This window comes from Quercus lobata, chromosome 1, assembly GCF_001633185.2.
Source record: "Quercus lobata isolate SW786 chromosome 1, ValleyOak3.0 Primary Assembly, whole genome shotgun sequence".
NCBI classification, from domain to species: Eukaryota; Viridiplantae; Streptophyta; class Magnoliopsida; order Fagales; family Fagaceae; genus Quercus; species Quercus lobata.
This window is the reverse complement of record NC_044904.1, coordinates 23,375,051-23,392,210: the sequence shown is the minus strand read 5'-3', so window position 1 is coordinate 23,392,210 and position 17,160 is coordinate 23,375,051. Positions and strand designations below refer to the sequence as shown.

General features: G+C 35.3%; 2 protein-coding genes across 14 annotated transcripts; both read left to right on the top strand.

The window, feature by feature from the left end:
* The first annotated feature begins 864 nt into the window (after positions 1 to 864).
* On the top strand, positions 865 to 4,242 carry LOC115983905 (TLC domain-containing protein 4-B-like). Its single transcript, XM_031106765.1, has 5 exons — positions 865 to 1,033; positions 1,205 to 1,311; positions 3,074 to 3,162; positions 3,270 to 3,408; positions 3,835 to 4,242. The coding sequence occupies exons 2-5, from the start codon at positions 1,219 to 1,221 to the stop codon at positions 3,868 to 3,870; spliced, it is 357 nt and encodes a 118-aa protein (XP_030962625.1). The 5' UTR covers positions 865 to 1,033; positions 1,205 to 1,218; the 3' UTR covers positions 3,871 to 4,242.
* Positions 4,243 to 4,855: 613 nt separating this feature from the next.
* On the top strand, positions 4,856 to 14,899 carry LOC115983837 (TLC domain-containing protein 4-B-like). Of its 13 annotated transcripts, none has more exons than XM_031106698.1 (10): positions 4,856 to 4,898; positions 5,286 to 5,392; positions 7,155 to 7,243; positions 7,351 to 7,489; positions 9,664 to 9,738; positions 10,035 to 10,156; positions 10,238 to 10,313; positions 11,148 to 11,207; positions 12,322 to 12,495; positions 14,606 to 14,899. In XM_031106698.1, the coding sequence occupies exons 2-9, from the start codon at positions 5,300 to 5,302 to the stop codon at positions 12,457 to 12,459; spliced, it is 792 nt and encodes a 263-aa protein (XP_030962558.1). In that variant the 5' UTR covers positions 4,856 to 4,898; positions 5,286 to 5,299; the 3' UTR covers positions 12,460 to 12,495; positions 14,606 to 14,899. The 13 variants fall into 13 exon arrangements, with proteins under 13 accessions (XP_030962558.1, XP_030962565.1, XP_030962611.1 ...); XM_031106705.1 differs by having other exon boundaries at positions 4,871 to 4,898; positions 5,283 to 5,392; XM_031106689.1 differs by lacking the exon at positions 4,856 to 4,898 and adding an exon at positions 4,943 to 5,093 and having other exon boundaries at positions 5,283 to 5,392.
* Positions 14,900 to 17,160: the final 2,261 nt, after the last annotated feature.

The window sequence follows — 17,160 nt, the reverse complement described above, 5'->3', positions numbered from 1 at the left end:
ACCCTACACTGTTACGGTTCGTTGCAAATTGCGTCCTTACAATTATTTTTGTGTATTTTCCATGCTTACAAAATTTAAGGATGATTAAATATTAATAATCCTGTTATCAATCAATCATTTAAATTCTAATTTTTGTAGATTAAAATAATAAATAAAAGATGAGTTTGTGGATTGAATGGTAAATAAACGTTAAAGGTTCAAATTATTCATCCAGTTGTAACTATTGAATTATCCAAAAAAAAACTTTTTGTAATAAAATTTGTAGTACCTCTTGCATTTTGTAATATTTAATGTCTTAAATATTTTTGTATTATTTTTTAAAGAAAATTTTTAGTTTATAATACACATTTTTGTGTCTAGAGTATAATAAGTTTACATTACAAATAAAATATAAATTTATAAGAGCACTCACATAATTGGGTGTAATAATAGAAAAATGTGTAAAACTTACACACTTTGCATAAAAATGACTCACATAATTCTTTGTATAATTATATAAATTTACCAGTTTATTATAATTTTACATTTAATTTTTTATTCATCCTTTAAGAGAGTTGATAACGGTTCTTGGACATTGTATGCAAAGCAAAAAAAATTAAAAAAATCAATAAAAACTAATATTTTAATAAAATGTAAAATTAAAAAAAGAAAAGAAAAATAAGTATATTCTGTGACAAAAAATATTGCACTCAAAAGTCTTACTTTTTTCTAATTCGCCGGTGAGTGGGTTGGTTGGTTTCAAATTTTCAAGGTGGTGATAATAATAGTAATTTCAAGTCAGTCATCTGGTACGCCAGTGCGTGGTAGAGACCACAGAAGGTACAGCAAATTAAAGTGGAGACCATCTTTTACTCTAGCTCTTATCTCTCTCTACTCTTTCTTTAATTACCAGTTAATCTCAATTATCGTTCGAGTCTAACAAGAAACCCAAACAAACAAAGAAAACAAAAACAAGCTTCTGTCTGCTGTGTCCCGTGTCCGCTAATATTCATTCACGAGTCAAACTTATAAGCGGTTTGAGCTGTTTTCATATGTATTGCTGTTTTTTTTTTTTATTCTTTCTCAAATACCCATTTTGGTTTTCTAAATTTAAAGCGTAAATTAATACCCTTTTTTTCATTTCGTTTAGAATTTTTTTACGTTACATTATTACAAGTTATGAATTGGGTTCTTATTTTTTTTTTCAATATCTATGCCATAGCAGCAGCAGCAGCAGCAATGGCTGTATCCGTCACTGACTATGTTAGTACTTCAACCAAACAATCTCATTGGCTGGTGTCTATCTTTTCTGGCATCATTGTCTGCATCATTGTAAGTATGCTTGTTTTTAAGGTTAATTTTTCTAAGGCTTTGTCATTTGGCGTATAAGAATACGTTTCAATAAACCATGGTCAAAATTTTAGTATCATTTTCTATGCATGCTCCATGTGGGTTCTAGTTACCTGTAAAGTTTCTTGTTGTCTGTAAAGTTTCTTGTTGTCAAATAATGGTTTGAGTTCAGATTCCTCAACACCAAAAAGATTCCTATTTGGGTTTTGGCCTAATGGTAAAGAGAAATTATTATAGGTTTCTGTACTGTACGTTCATTTCCATTTCCAAGAAAATCTGGTAGAATGATGCCTAGAAACTATGTTGATTGAGAGCATCATAGTATTTGCAAATATTGTGACGGCCTGTCAAGAGACATCATTCAGAAAGATAAGGCCACATTTGAGTGCACAAAGTTGAAATTGATGAACGGAGGAATGTCTTGAAGATGTATTTCACATCATTCATGGTTTTGTCGAGAATGCATTAGTCTTTCTTATTTGTAAAACAGGCATAAGTAACTGCAGAACATGTGGTGTGCATTTTTATTTTTTATAAACCAGAAACTGAAGCAAGGATGGGAACAGTGAGCACACTTACTAAGATTCTCTTTTGGAGTTTTCTATGAGAAATGAAGGGCATGATGATCCTAGTAATTGTAGCATGGGTAATTTGATGGCAGATATATGCTGCTGCATTCATTCACAAAATATATTACTGTATTACATCATTTGAAAATGCACTCAGTAGATAGGCTGGGGCCTCCTCAAACCAATAAACACATTGTTATAACCCCTTTGCATATCTAGCCAATCTTTGAGCTACCCCATTACCTTTTTCCCCACCCCCCGGGCCCTGGCACATAGACAAAAGATGTAGATCTCAACAGTGGTGCTTGGTGCTTTGCCTGGTCTATAATATTCCCAAGCCTGGACTGATCTGGTTGCTCAGCTTGAAGAGCTTTAATGATTCCCAAAGCATCCCCTTCAAACACCATATCATAAGGGCAGCAAGAGGCAGCAAACTTACTGCACGAGCCGCTGCCAGTGCATCTGCTTCCTCTGAATCTGAACCCATACTCTTCAAAGCACTCATAGCTACTATAAATTGCCCCTTTCTCTCTCTGATTACAGCACCTACCCATTCTTTTGAATATCTTTAAAGGCAGCCCCATCCATAATATCCTTAAAATAATTGAGCCCAGGAGGAGTCCAATGAGCAGATGATGGGTGTACTGAAACTATTTTTGACTGTTTTTATTTTTGTAGCTTTAAAACTTGGAAGGTTTTGGTCAAATTACTTTTATGAGAGATGGGAAATTATGAATTCTGAGAGCTTTTGGTGTGCGGTGTTGGCCTTTATCAATGTTGTTATCTTTTCTCATTAATTCAATAAAGGTGGAATACAACTTAACTATTTTGAGCATTCTATAATAATACCATGCCCTATATTTTCATAGATTTAATTAGCAACAAATTTCAATTCTAAAAGAATTTTCAAGATTCTTGTTCCTCCCAATAAGTGAGCTGGATTTGCTTGCAGCGTTTGTATCCATATATTTGAGTTTATGAAGAAATGGATTCCAACTTTTATGTCATAGTACCTTCAAAACTTGAAGTCAACTCTTGTTTATGTTAAAATGAGAAACGGGTTGAAATGTTGACAAGTTTGAGTTAATTTTGCTCATGCCCTTATCCTTGTATATTAGTTTTCTTTTTGATTGATTCTTTTATTCTAAAATTGGTTCCTTTTTCTTTTGTTGAAGGTTTACAAATTAACAGGTTATATTAGCCTCCTGTGCTTCAAGGGTTATGGCAAACTAAGCAGTGGAGTGAAAGTAGAGTGGAATAACAGGTGAAATTATTCTGCTTGTTAACTCCTTTTTCAGCATGCACATTTTTTGTCCAAAATAGATTTTTGGTTTTTTCATGGTCATAAAGGTCACAACCTTTGTTGTGCAGGGGATTCTCAACATTCCATGCTCTTATAGTAGCATTTGCTTCTCTCTACCTCCTGTTGTTATCAGATGAATTTGATGAAAAATCTCATGGTGACCTTATAATAAATAGGACATCTACTTTATCAGATACGCTATTGGGGGTAAGTTGACATTGAAAGAAGCAGTGTTTGGTTTTCTTGGCATTTCTCACCCTCTGATTAATTAATTCAACTTGATTGTGTCCAGCTAAAATAAATATTAACTTCTAATCAATGAAACTGTGCTGCAATAAGCATTAACTTCTAAAATAAATATAAACTAATACTTATAGCTAATATTGATCTGATGGATGTCAAACACATGGATGACACATGAAACTGGCACTAGCTTAGGTGGTAAGGCTGCATTGCCATGGTTCCAGTGGCCTAGGTTCAAAGATGGTCGACATGCTAAGTCACAACAGAAAACTATTATCTAGAAAAGGGTCAAAAAGAGTTCAGTAGAGGTTGATATTTTCCAACTATTGTGAAGAAATAACAGACAAACAAATTTGAAGTACTGAATTTAACATTTCATGTGTTTTATAGGTGCCTTTCCCTAGGATAGATTTCGATACTTTTTAGCTAGCAAGAAAGGAGAAGAAGAATAAATCACTCATAGAGATGTCAAGGAAGTCTTGATGCTGTAAGAAGTCGAACAATATAAAATGAAAGATGGGAGTGGATCATCTTCTCTACAGAATGGCGTTTTTAGAACTTTAAGGAAGTTGAAAGGTAAAAGTTGGGTTATCATCAACAATTATATATTTTGCGGTGATTTTGTTAATGGAATGCCATTTTAAGTTGTAGTTCTAAGGCCAAGGGGACTATTCTTTGCTTTAGGGCTTAGTAGAGATCTCTTATGAGGAGTATATTTGGTGAGAGCATGAGACTTAAATGGTAAAGACCATGAGGCTCCTGTGGTTTTTTTATGGGGATTTCAGATGTATCCTATTGGAGAGAGACTTATGATTTTTAATTTTGGGGTGGGGTGGGGGGGGGGGGGGGGGGTGGTTAGGGGGGATACTTTTTTCAATGGCTTTATAGATGAAAAAACTATGATCCACTCTATGAACTGAAGGCGAGATATTGCAAAACAACCACACAATGCATGATACTACAAGAATGGCTTTTCACATCCTTTTGTTTGTCTGTTTGCTATGGTGAGAGATTCATGTAATAGCCTGTGTTTTATATGGTGTGTACTAATACATCAATTTTTGTTAGTTCAGCACATTTCACATTTTGTCTGAAATCACAATTTCTTGGTGGTTAATTAGAATAGAAGTGTTTGGAGAAAGACTTGGATTTCAATTTTTAGTTCAAATAGCTTAAATAAAATACAAAAGGTACAAATAATTTCTATCGATGAAATTCATGGATGGATTTAAGCCTTGTTAATATGTGGATTTGAAATTATTAGGTGTATTAATTTTAAATTCATAATTTATTTTGTGGATTTGGAACATGGTCCCACTTTGCTTAAATGTGTGGGTAATTTAGAGAGAAAGAAACAACCGTACATTTAATGATGGTGAGCCCTCTGTTGGTGAGCTGAAATCAATTTCAAGTCAGTCATCTGGTACGCCAGTGCGTGGTAGAGACCACAGAAGGTACAGCAAATTAAAGTGGAGACCATCTTTTACTCTAGCTCTTATCTCTCTCTACTCTTTCTTTAATTACCAGTTAATCTCAATTATCGTTCGAGTCTAACAAGAAACCCAAACAAACAAAGAAAACAAAAACAAGCTTCTGTCTGCTGTGTCCCGTGTCCGCTAATATTCATTCACGAGTCAAACTTATAAGCGGTTTGAGCTGTTTTCATATGTATTGCTGGTTTTTTTTTTTTATTCTTTCTCAAATACCCATTTTGGTTTTCTAAATTTAAAGCGTAAATTAATACCCTTTTTTTCATTTCGTTTAGAATTTTTTTACGTTACATTATTACAAGTTATGAATTGGGTTCTTATTTTTTTTTTTCAATATCTATGCCATAGCAGCAGCAGCAGCAGCAATGGCTGTATCCGTCACTGACTATGTTAGTACTTCAACCAAACAATCTCATTGGCTGGTGTCTATCTTTTCTGGCATCATTGTCTGCATCATTGTAAGTATGCTTGTTTTTAAGGTTAATTTTTCTAAGGCTTTGTCATTTGGCGTATAAGAATACGTTTCAATAAACCATGGTCAAAATTTTAGCATCATTTTCTATGCATGCTCCATGTGGGTTCTAGTTACCTGTAAAGTTTCTTGTTGTCTGTAAAGTTTCTTGTTGTCAAATAATGGTTTGAGTTCAGATTCCTCAACACCAAAAAGATTCCTATTTGGGTTTTGGCCTAATGGTAAAGAGAAATTATTATAGGTTTCTGTACTGTACGTTCATTTCCATTTCCAAGAAAATCTGGTAGAATGATGCCTAGAAACTATGTTGATTGAGAGCATCATAGTATTTGCAAATATTGTGACGGCCTGTCGAGAGACATCATTCAGAAAGATAAGGCCACATTTGAGTGCACAAAGTTGAAATTGATGAACGGAGGAATGTCTTGAAGATGTATTTCACATCATTCATGGTTTTGTCGAGAATGCATTAGTCTTTCTTATTTGTAAAACAGGCATAAGTAACTGCAGAACATGTGGTGTGCATTTTTATTTTTTATAAACCAGAAACTGAAGCAAGGATGGGAACAGTGAGCACACTTACTAAGATTCTCTTTTGGAGTTTTCTATGAGAAATGAAGGGCATGATGATCCTAGTAATTGTAGCATGGGTAATTTGATGGCAGATATATGCTGCTGCATTCATTCACAAAATATATTACTGTATTACATCATTTGAAAATGCACTCAGTAGATAGGCTGGGGCCTCCTCAAACCAATAAACACATTGTGATAACCCCTTTGCATATCTAGCCAATCTTTGAGCTACCCCATTACCTTTTTCCCCACCCCCCGGGCCCTGGCACATAGACAAAAGATGTAGATCTCAACAGTGGTGCTTGGTGCTTTGCCTGGTCTATAATATTCCCAAGCCTGGACTGATCTGGTTGCTCAGCTTGAAGAGCTTTAATGATTCCCAAAGCATCCCCTTCAAACACCATATCATAAGGGCAGCAAGAGGCAGCAAACTTACTGCACGAGCCGCTGCCAGTGCATCTGCTTCCTCTGCATCTGAACCCATACTCTTCAAAGCACTCATAGCTACTATAAATTGCCCCTTTCTCTCTCTGATTACAGCACCTACCCATTCTTTTGAATATCTTTAAAGGCAGCCCCATCCATAATATCCTTAAAATAATTGAGCCCAGGAGGAGTCCAATGAGCAGATGATGGGTGTACTGAAACTATTTTTGACTGTTTTTATTTTTGTAGCTTTAAAACTTGGAAGGTTTTGGTCAAATTACTTTTATGAGAGATGGGAAATTATGAATTCTGAGAGCTTTTGGTGTGCGGTGTTGGCCTTTATCAATGTTGTTATCTTTTCTCATTAATTCAATAAAGGTGGAATACAACTTAACTATTTTGAGCATTCTATAATAATACCATGCCCTATATTTTCATAGATTTAATTAGCAACAAATTTCAATTCTAAAAGAATTTTCAAGATTCTTGTTCCTCCCAATAAGTGAGCTGGATTTGCTTGCAGCGTTTGTATCCATATATTTGAGTTTATGAAGAAATGGATTCCAACTTTTATGTCATAGTACCTTCAAAACTTGAAGTCAACTCTTGTTTATGTTAAAATGAGAAACGGGTTGAAATGTTGACAAGTTTGAGTTAATTTTGCTCATGCCCTTATCCTTGTATATTAGTTTTCTTTTTGATTGATTCTTTTATTCTAAAATTGGTTCCTTTTTCTTTTGTTGAAGGTTTACAAATTAACAGGTTATATTAGCCTCCTGTGCTTCAAGGGTTATGGCAAACTAAGCAGTGGAGTGAAAGTAGAGTGGAATAACAGGTGAAATTATTCTGCTTGTTAACTCCTTTTTCAGCATGCACATTTTTTGTCCAAAATAGATTTTTGGTTTTTTCATGGTCATAAAGGTCACAACCTTTGTTGTGCAGGGGATTCTCAACATTCCATGCTCTTATAGTAGCATTTGCTTCTCTCTACCTCCTGTTGTTATCAGATGAATTTGATGAAAAATCTCATGGTGACCTTATAATAAATAGGACATCTACTTTATCAGATACGCTATTGGGGGTAAGTTGACATTGAAAGAAGCAGTGTTTGGTTTTCTTGGCATTTCTCACCCTCTGATTAATTAATTCAACTTGATTGTGTCCAGCTAAAATAAATATTAACTTCTAATCAATGAAACTGTGCTGCAATAAGCATTAACTTCTAAAATAAATATAAACTAATACTTATAGCTAATATTGATCTGATGGATGTCAAACACATGGATGACACATGAAACTGGCACTAGCTTAGGTGGTAAGGCTGCATTGCCATGGTTCCAGTGGCCTAGGTTCAAAGATGGTCGACATGCTAAGTCACAACAGAAAACTATTATCTAGAAAAGGGTCAAAAAGAGTTCAGTAGAGGTTGATATTTTCCAACTATTGTGAAGAAATAACAGACAAACAAATTTGAAGTACTGAATTTAACATTTCATGTGTTTTATAGGTGCCTTTCCCTAGGATAGATTTCGATACTTTTTAGCTAGCAAGAAAGGAGAAGAAGAATAAATCACTCATAGAGATGTCAAGGAAGTCTTGATGCTGTAAGAAGTCGAACAATATAAAATGAAAGATGGGAGTGGATCATCTTCTCTACAGAATGGCGTTTTTAGAACTTTAAGGAAGTTGAAAGGTAAAAGTTGGGTTATCATCAACAATTATATATTTTGCGGTGATTTTGTTAATGGAATGCCATTTTAAGTTGTAGTTCTAAGGCCAAGGGGACTATTCTTTGCTTTAGGGCTTAGTAGAGATCTCTTATGAGGAGTATATTTGGTGAGAGCATGAGACTTAAATGGTAAAGACCATGAGGCTCCTGTGGTTTTTTTATGGGGATTTCAGATGTATCCTATTGGAGAGAGACTTATGATTTTTAATTTTGGGGTGGGGTGGGGGGGGTGGTTAGGGGGGATACTTTTTTCAATGGCTTTATAGATGAAAAAACTATGATCCACTCTATGAACTGAAGGCGAGATATTGCAAAACAACCACACAATGCATGATACTACAAGAATGGCTTTTCACATCCTTTTGTTTGTCTGTTTGCTATGGTGAGAGATTCATGTAATAGCCTGTGTTTTATATGGTGTGTACTAATACATCAATTTTTGTTAGTTCAACACATTTCACATTTTGTCTGAAATCACAATTTCTTGGTGGTTAATTAGAATAGAAGTGTTTGGAGAAAGACTTGGATTTCAATTTTTAGTTCAAATAGCTTAAATAAAATACAAAAGGTACAAATAATTTCTATCGATGAAATTCATGGATGGATTTAAGCCTTGTTAATATGTGGATTTGAAATTATTAGGTGTATTAATTTTAAATTCATAATTTATTTTGTGGATTTGGAACATGGTCCCACTTTGCTTAAATGTGTGGGTAATTTAGAGAGAAAGAAACAACCGTACATTTAATGATGGTGAGCCCTCTGTTGGTGAGCTGAAATCATTGATTATAAGGTTATTGTTTGAGGGGCCTGAAGGTTTGGAAACATTGATGCATGTTCTGTTGTAGAGGTTATTGATTCAGTTTCTTTTAAATGGTAATTATTGAGCATTGTAAAATTTTTAGAGTGCTTTATGATGTATACACACTATGGACATGAGGCTCCCCTCTTATCAATAAAATTGCGAATTACATATTTTAAAATATAATCATAATTCATTTTGTTGGAGCATAATTCTCAAACTCAAATCCTCATATGCTGATAAAATTCATATAAAGTACATTATGTTACTAATTTTTCTTCAAATCCTTTGATTTAATTCATCAGATCCAAATGCAACCTAATTGTTTGTTCTTATATAATTTTTTTGAATTAATTCTCTTTGAATGGGCATAGAGTTTCCTACACTGAGGAGATCCAACTGGTTTGAATATGACCTCTCTCAGCCAGGGTTTTGTTGTGATTCAGAGGACCTCTTTCATAGACGCATTTAAGTTTAACTGCTGCATGTTTGTTAGCACTCAATATATGGACACTAATATCAGGTTCCTTGCCCACCCCCACCCCCCACCCCCTACACCCCATCCAATCCCCCCCCCCCCCCCCCCGCCCCAAAATAAAGAAAGATTTTTATTTTTATTTTTTTAAAGGAGCAAATCTGGAGTTAGGCATTGGGATAATGCTACATATTTTTAATACTATTTTATTTTTCTACAGTTTGCTTATTTTTTCCCTTTTGTATACAGTTCTCCCTTGGTTATTTTCTATCAGACTTGGCAATGATTCTTTGGCTGTTTCCAGCTCTAGGTGGTCTGGAGTACGTAAGTTCCAAAAAAAAAAAAAAATGCTTGCTTGATATTGTTAATTACTGTATCATTTCTTCTATTAGATTATCTTTTTCTAGAACCAGCTTTTCAACTTTGAAAAAGAATACTTGAATTCAAAATTTAATTTTACTGGTTGAGATAGAAAAATCAATAATAATAGTAATATTATTATTATGCATCAACTGAATCTATAATGGTTGGTCAATAAGTGCATTGAGTCTATTACTCTTTTTCAAAAAGTTTGGGATACTAAGTCGACCAATTTCCTTCATTTCATTTCTTTCTATCAGGTTCTACACCATGGGCTATCCATGTCTTCAATTCTTCTCTCCCTCATAAGTGGTCAAGCACGGATTTACATACTAATGGTTCTTTTCTCAGAGAGCACTACTCCTTTTGTAAATCTAAGATGGTAAAGTTAGCATTTAGAGTTTCCTATTTTTGGGTTGTTGGTTGTCAACCGTGGCTTATTGCTGTGAATTCATACTTTCAGGTACTTGGATGTTGCTGGCCAGAAGAACTCCAAGCTTTACACCTATAATGGCATAGCATTGTTCTTGGGGTGGTTGGTATGGTCTTACATAGTCATGGTCTTGGTTTTCTTCAATTGTTAACCAAAAATTATGTGTATGCTAGGTTGTACTATGGGCCTGCATTCATGTAGATAAAAAAAGAGTGTTCATTGGCAATGGTAAATGTTCTGGTTGGGTTTAATACAGGCAAAACTGCATACCTTGATGGCAGTTGTATGTCCAATTTAAACAAATGGAAAACATGTACAGATTTTGAACTTCATTATTTTTTCTCACATAAATTGTTAGGGATGAAACTTTTGCAAGGTATCTGTGGTAGCCTATATGGTAAATGGAGATGGTTGATTTTGTCAGAGCACAGTTTCATTTTGAGTTGGAGAATCTTTTGTATACATATGGTGTACTTAGTTTGTTCTTTTTTTTTTTTTTTCAAAAACTTATTTAAAAAGTTCTCATAATAAATTATTGTGGCATGAGGAGTGGAAATTGATTTCACATAATGCCACCACAGAACATGGTATGACAAGAGTAAGCTCACTTATGTAACCCGTATAGAACGTTACAAGCTACTTGTATGTGCAAGAGCAGTGATCGTTTAGAGGTTTGGAACATGTAGTGCTTGCTTATGTACATGCATGCACGCATTTTGTGCATAACGGTATGTTGAGAGAGAGGGAGGAGGGGGTAATTTGATCACTTATCTTTTATAAGTTTCCACACCATAATGTTGGAGTTTATTTCTAAAAATCTGCTCTATAAATTATAAACATATTGTGGTTTCAATATATATAACTGGTCCCAAAATGATTTCCTTGTTCCACATTCTTTTTAATGCTTGATAGTTGTGTTTTGTGCGTTTGCTGCCTCCAGGTTGCTAGGATTTTTTTGTTCATCTTCTTCTTCGCACACATGTTCAGCCATTTTGATCAGGTTTGTCAAAAGCTCCATGGTCTTTATATTATATTATATTTTTCATGCATGTTCGTGTTAACAAGACAATTTTATATTCCAACCTACCAATTGCTAGTATTTTATTTCACTTATACTATCTTTTAGCTTTTTAGCTTATTTGCTCATGTACAACTTTTTAAGGCCTCACTTTTCTAGGTATATTTTAACTAATTTCCAGCAAATAAACTTGCAGCAAAAAGTTACATCCAAGCGGAATAATGTTCATTTGATTAAACTACAATTATTCAACTTCCAACCCATGTTCCCTACTGCTGCCACTTTCTCCTCCATTCCCTCTCTCTCTCTCTCTTGTGGCTAAATAGCTTCTGACATCAATTCACATATTTCTTTTATCTCATATGTTGTACTTCATTCTCTTTACCAGGGGGAAAAACTGTACTATGTTCTTATCATCTTATGATTATAACTACACTTCATCTATTTTAAATAGTTTTTTAAAAGAAAAAAAAAAAATGCCACACATGTTGCATGTGCTCACATCTAGTCAATTGTGATAAGGTTTAAAGTTTTTGTTAAGTTTTGCATATACAATGCCCTTTTAATCAGACCGCTCAGTTGTTGCACATTTATGAAGCATAATGTCGGTAATTTGCTCAAATCTAGATGGTCCCTGCATTTGGGATGAATAGCACCAAATACTCCTAAACTTTCCCAGGGTTTCTCCCTGTTTCTTAATCATAGTAAATAGAAATCATGATGATTTCAAGAATTCCTCTCTTTCATGGCTTGAATGGACTATTGCGCTAGATTGCTTGTTGCCAGAATTATAATTATAAACTATCTCTTATAGTTGGGTCCATGATGCTGGATGAAGTCCCCCCCCCCCCCCCCCCCCCCCCCCCCCCCCCCCCCCCCCCCCCCCCCCCCCCCCACACCTCGCCCAAAAAAAAAAAAAAACAAAAAAACAAAAAAGCTGCAACACTTGTGTCAAATTTATAGTATGACAAAATAGAAACCAGGACTTTAATAGTCAAACTCAAATAATTACAACACTGTCTTGGAAGGTTGGCCGGTTACTCTCCCCATTTATCAATATTAGCATTTGAGTTGAACTGTTATTTCTTTATTTCAGGTCAAGAAAATTTTTCCTTTTGGCTTCTACAACTTGCTTGTGGTGTCTCCTGTGTTGGCAATTATGAATGTGTTTTGGTTTTGGAAGATTGTCAGGGGTTTATTAAAAACTCTTTCTAAAGCAAGACACAAGCATTGAGCAGGCAATTTTCCTGCTGTGATCGAGTACCTTCTGGTGAGTTAATTGATTGGAATTAGATGCTTTTTTTTTTTTTGGTTCTTTTTTATTGTTTGGGATAGACCAAAATATTGTTGTGAATTGTATAAAAAAGATGAACTCAAATATGAATAGTGTTAAGAGTTATTTCTTATTATTTTTATATTTTCTTAGGGTCTTAAATTACCTTGAAATTTTTTTAATAGTCTAAATTATCAACGCATTGTATTGTAAAACTCATTATAAAATACCATGTGGTCTTACCTCCAATAATTATCACTCTTCCACATTCATGTCCATCATACTGCAATTGTATCTTGCATCATTCTATGAACTAATTCTACACTGATCAGAACAGCTTGCTTACATTTAAAATAGAAAAAAAATCTAATGCACAAGTTAAACCCCCCCCCCCCCCCCCCCCAAAAAAAAAGGGGGAGAGAGAGAGAGAGAGAGAGAAGGCTTTGAAAAGGTATCATTGAAGCACATATCTAAACCATGAAGGAGGAGGCATAGCAAGTTGTGCTACTGAATCGATCTAGGAGAAATTAGCAATGTGAGAAATGACACATTAAAATTTAATTCCATCAATCTTAAAAAATTTCTAATTATTCCTTGCAAAAAAAACTTTGGTGATGCAATGCTTCGATTTTCTTCAACCTTATGAACACACCAAACTCAAGCCTTGCTCTTGTTTGTGTTATTTTCTTGGCTATGACATTGAATACAAGGGATGTAGATGTTACGATCATTTTTCTTGCAAGCTACATATTTCTCAACTTGTGAATTTTTTAGAAAACATGCGATTCTCCAACCTATTCAAGTGCCATTTGCCCTATACTTCTCCTCTCTTTAAAATCCTCATGTTGGTATTTTCCTTGAAAATTGTCCCTTTCCTGAAAAAATTATTTCTGCCACTATGCCCTTTCCAACATCTCCCAACACATCAGTCATGAGGATTCTCATAGCTCCTATATTTCATCTTGTCCTACTCGAGTAAGAGCATCTCCTCGCTATCTTACTTACTATTATTGCCATTATGCTCTTACTAGACTTTACGAATCCCACTCCTACCATGAGGTTTTCCTCTAATCCTTTATGATAGACCGCTATAGTAGAAGAACTCATGCTTTTCTTCAAAATTGAACTTGGCATCTTGTTGAGTTGGCTCTAGAAAGTTTGTAGTTGGTTATAAATGGTTTTACAATATCAAAACTTGATTTGATAGTACAATAGACAGGTATAAAGCCTGTCTTATGGCTCAAGATTTCACCCAGAAGTATGTCATATATTGTGAAGAGACATTTGCCCCTATTGCTCAACTTACATGCGCTTGTTCCCTCCTTGTTATTACTGCTATCTGTCATTAGTTTCTCTTTTAGATGGATGTCAAAAATGCATTCCTTAATTTTAATGGCAATCTTGTAGAAGCAATCTACATGCAGCCTCCTTCTAGTTTAGAACACCCACTGCACATCGTCTATTGTCTTCAAAAAGCTCTTTATGGCCTCAAAGAAGCCCCTTAGGCTTGGTTTACCAAGTTCAATACTACAATTTCACACCTGGCTGCTCCTCCAGTCCTTATGGCTCTGTCCTCTTTCCTCATCTCTCAAATAAGGTCTCTTGCTTTTATATGTCAAGGGACTCAAAACATTTACATATCCACTGCTTCGAACAGTAGTATCTTGGCACTCATAGCTATTTCTTCAGTTTTGAGTTCACTTCTTCTAATGATACCCACGATCTCTTTCAAGCAAAATGTGCCTGATCATCTCTCATGTGGGTCTCATTGGTTGTAAAAGCTTTCTGAGATGCCTTTTAAATCCAATACCAAGCTTCATGCCACGAACGGCGAGCTACTTCTTGATACTAACCTCTACAGACAATTAGTTGGCAGTCTTGTATACATGATTGTTACTTGTCTTCATATTTCACATTAGTGTACTTTTTTTTTTTTTTTAAGAGGAAAACATAATGTTTGCCCTGATAATCAATTGATGTCTACTCCGTGCTTTGTTCACTCTGTTGTTGTTCTCAGCATCCAACACTATCTCAAGGACACGTTCGTGGGATTTTCTTCCCCTCTACTAATGATTTAGTCTTACGTGCCTATTCTGATGTTGACTAGGTAGGCAACCCCATTGATTGTCATTCAACCACTGGATATTGCTTGCTATGTGATGCATTCAACCACAGGATAATATGTTGTTGCTTAATCCAGTACTGAGACTAGATATTGTACTTTGGCTGGCACCACTACTGAAATCATCTGGTTGTGTTCTCTTCTCGAGGACATGGGAGTCACTATTTTTTCTATCACTTCAGTTTACTGTAATAATCATATCACTATTAAGTTTATTCACAATGATGTTTTCCATGAATGGACAAAAATTAATGAGATTGATTGACACTTCAACCATCATCATCTTCTTCTTCTTCTTCTTCAAGTTTTTCTCCTAGTTCAACTTGTCTCTTTTGATTAACAGCTTGTCGATAGTTTCACCATGCCCCTTTCTCCTAGTTGCTTCTGCATGCTTCTCATATAGAATTTGGGAGAAATATTAGATCTATTAGGGCCCCTGGCAGGCTTGTTGTAGGATCAAGCCTGCAAGACAAGTAACCTACTTCTACTATGATTATAACAGGGTTAGGCTAGTGGCGGCTCTAAAAAGATTTTTTTAGGGTGGTCATAAAAAACACTTAAATTTTTTTTAAAATTATTAATAATAAAACTTGAATATATTAACATTACAAAATAAAAACATATTCAAATACATAAAGTTTTAAATTTTCTTTCACAAGTTTTCATATTTCAAAATTGTTGTGTGATATGATAATTTTACTATTAATATTATTAGCTACATATTTTTTAATATACACAACCAATCAATTATTAAGCAACTGATCTCCTTTTTTTTTTTTTGAGAGAGAGTTGTGAATATAGTATTTCTTGCAATTTTTTTTTTCAACATTGAACGGACAAATTTTTTGGAGAGGTTCAATTTTATTTTTAATAGGCTCAATTGTTATTAAGGGTGTTCAAGTGTCTTTTTTAGAGTGGTCAAGATTTTTTATTTTTATTTATTTATTTATTTTTTTCTAGAGTGGTCAAAAGACCCATGTTAATTTAAAACTCAAAACCTTTTAAGTTATATTAAAAAAAAAAAAAAAAATCAGGGTAGTCCTGTGACCACCCTGAAAACACTTGGCACCACCAGTGGGTTAGGCTAAGTTTTTCTATAAAATATCCTTTGATGTACATTTTTATAATGTGAATGCTCAATATGCTCTCTTTTCACAAGACCTGTTAACATGGATGAAGCCAAGATTTCAAGTTAGGGGGGCTAGAATATAAGCAAAAGAAAAAAAAGAAAAAACTCCAAATAAGCATCCATATAATATTAACCAATTATCAACTAAGATTCTTAATACATTAAAATGTAATCATCTACCAACAAACACAAAATACACAAAATACATTATTTCTTAATGTAAGGACGCGTTTCGTGGCGGACCGTAACAGTGTCGGGTTCGCACGTGAAAAGGCCCCTAACAATATCATTTGTAGAGCGTGGGTTTGAAAGGCTAGGCCTTGATCGATAGGCGGTGGGTTTTTCAGGGGGTTCATACAAGGTTAAATGATCGTCACCCCTAGAGTACTTCTCATGGAGGTGGGCTGGGAGGCTCTCGTTTCTTGGCCATTTTTCCCAGCCTCCCTTTTTAGGTTACTTATTTTTCCTTTTATATTTGCCTGCGTTCATTGTCCTACGTCCACGTATTGGATCAACCTTTCCTAGATTGATACTTGTCCCATCAGCCCATATTCAAAGTCGTTGGGGGTGGTTGTAAAAGCCAAAGAATGCGGTTTTGTCAGGTTCAGAGCATTGAATGGCAGTAAGGGCAGCTTTCCCTGGATATTTTAGATCTTTTTTCCGAGTTTCAGTTTTATACCATTTTTACCCTTCTTTACGAGGGGGAACTTTGGGTCTGCCGAGGACTGAACTACCCTCGGCGGTACCCAAAATCTATTTCGTTGAACTTGGGCCATAATCCTCCTCGGCTTGGCCCATAAATCATTTGCACCCTACATTAGCCCCTCAAAACCCGGCTGTCCAACCCCTGGGCTGGACAGGGGGGTTTTGGTGACGCCAAACTTCTTCCTGTGGCCCAATCCATTCGGCCTATTAAACACGCTGTCGGTTCCTCATATGCCCAAGAGATTCACTGGTCTACGAGATAGTTTTTAATTTCGCGCTTGAGGCGTTCTTATCGCTTGGGGTATCCAAAACGAGCTTTGAATAATCACTATTTACGAGACTACTTTAATTCGACGGTTTATTCTGATGGGGTGGAGAAGTGGAACCGGCGTGTTTGGGTTTACTGATTCCTTTGGAGATCTGAACCTATTAAATGCCTCCCGCTCCGCCCTCTGTATAAGTAGGACAGGAGGAGGTTATTGTTTTTACCAAAAATCCATTTTCATCCCCCTGCGACTCTGGAATACTTAGCCTCCCTTAGGATTCGGTTTACTCGCTGGTTTATACGCTTAATCGTAAAATACTTTACCATAACAACAAGGGATGCAAAAGCCCCACCCCTCCCAAAAACGCCACGTTCCGATAAAGTTTATCATGGCTCGATCGGGACAAGGATGGCGAAGACTCAAAATCAACCTCACCTTTC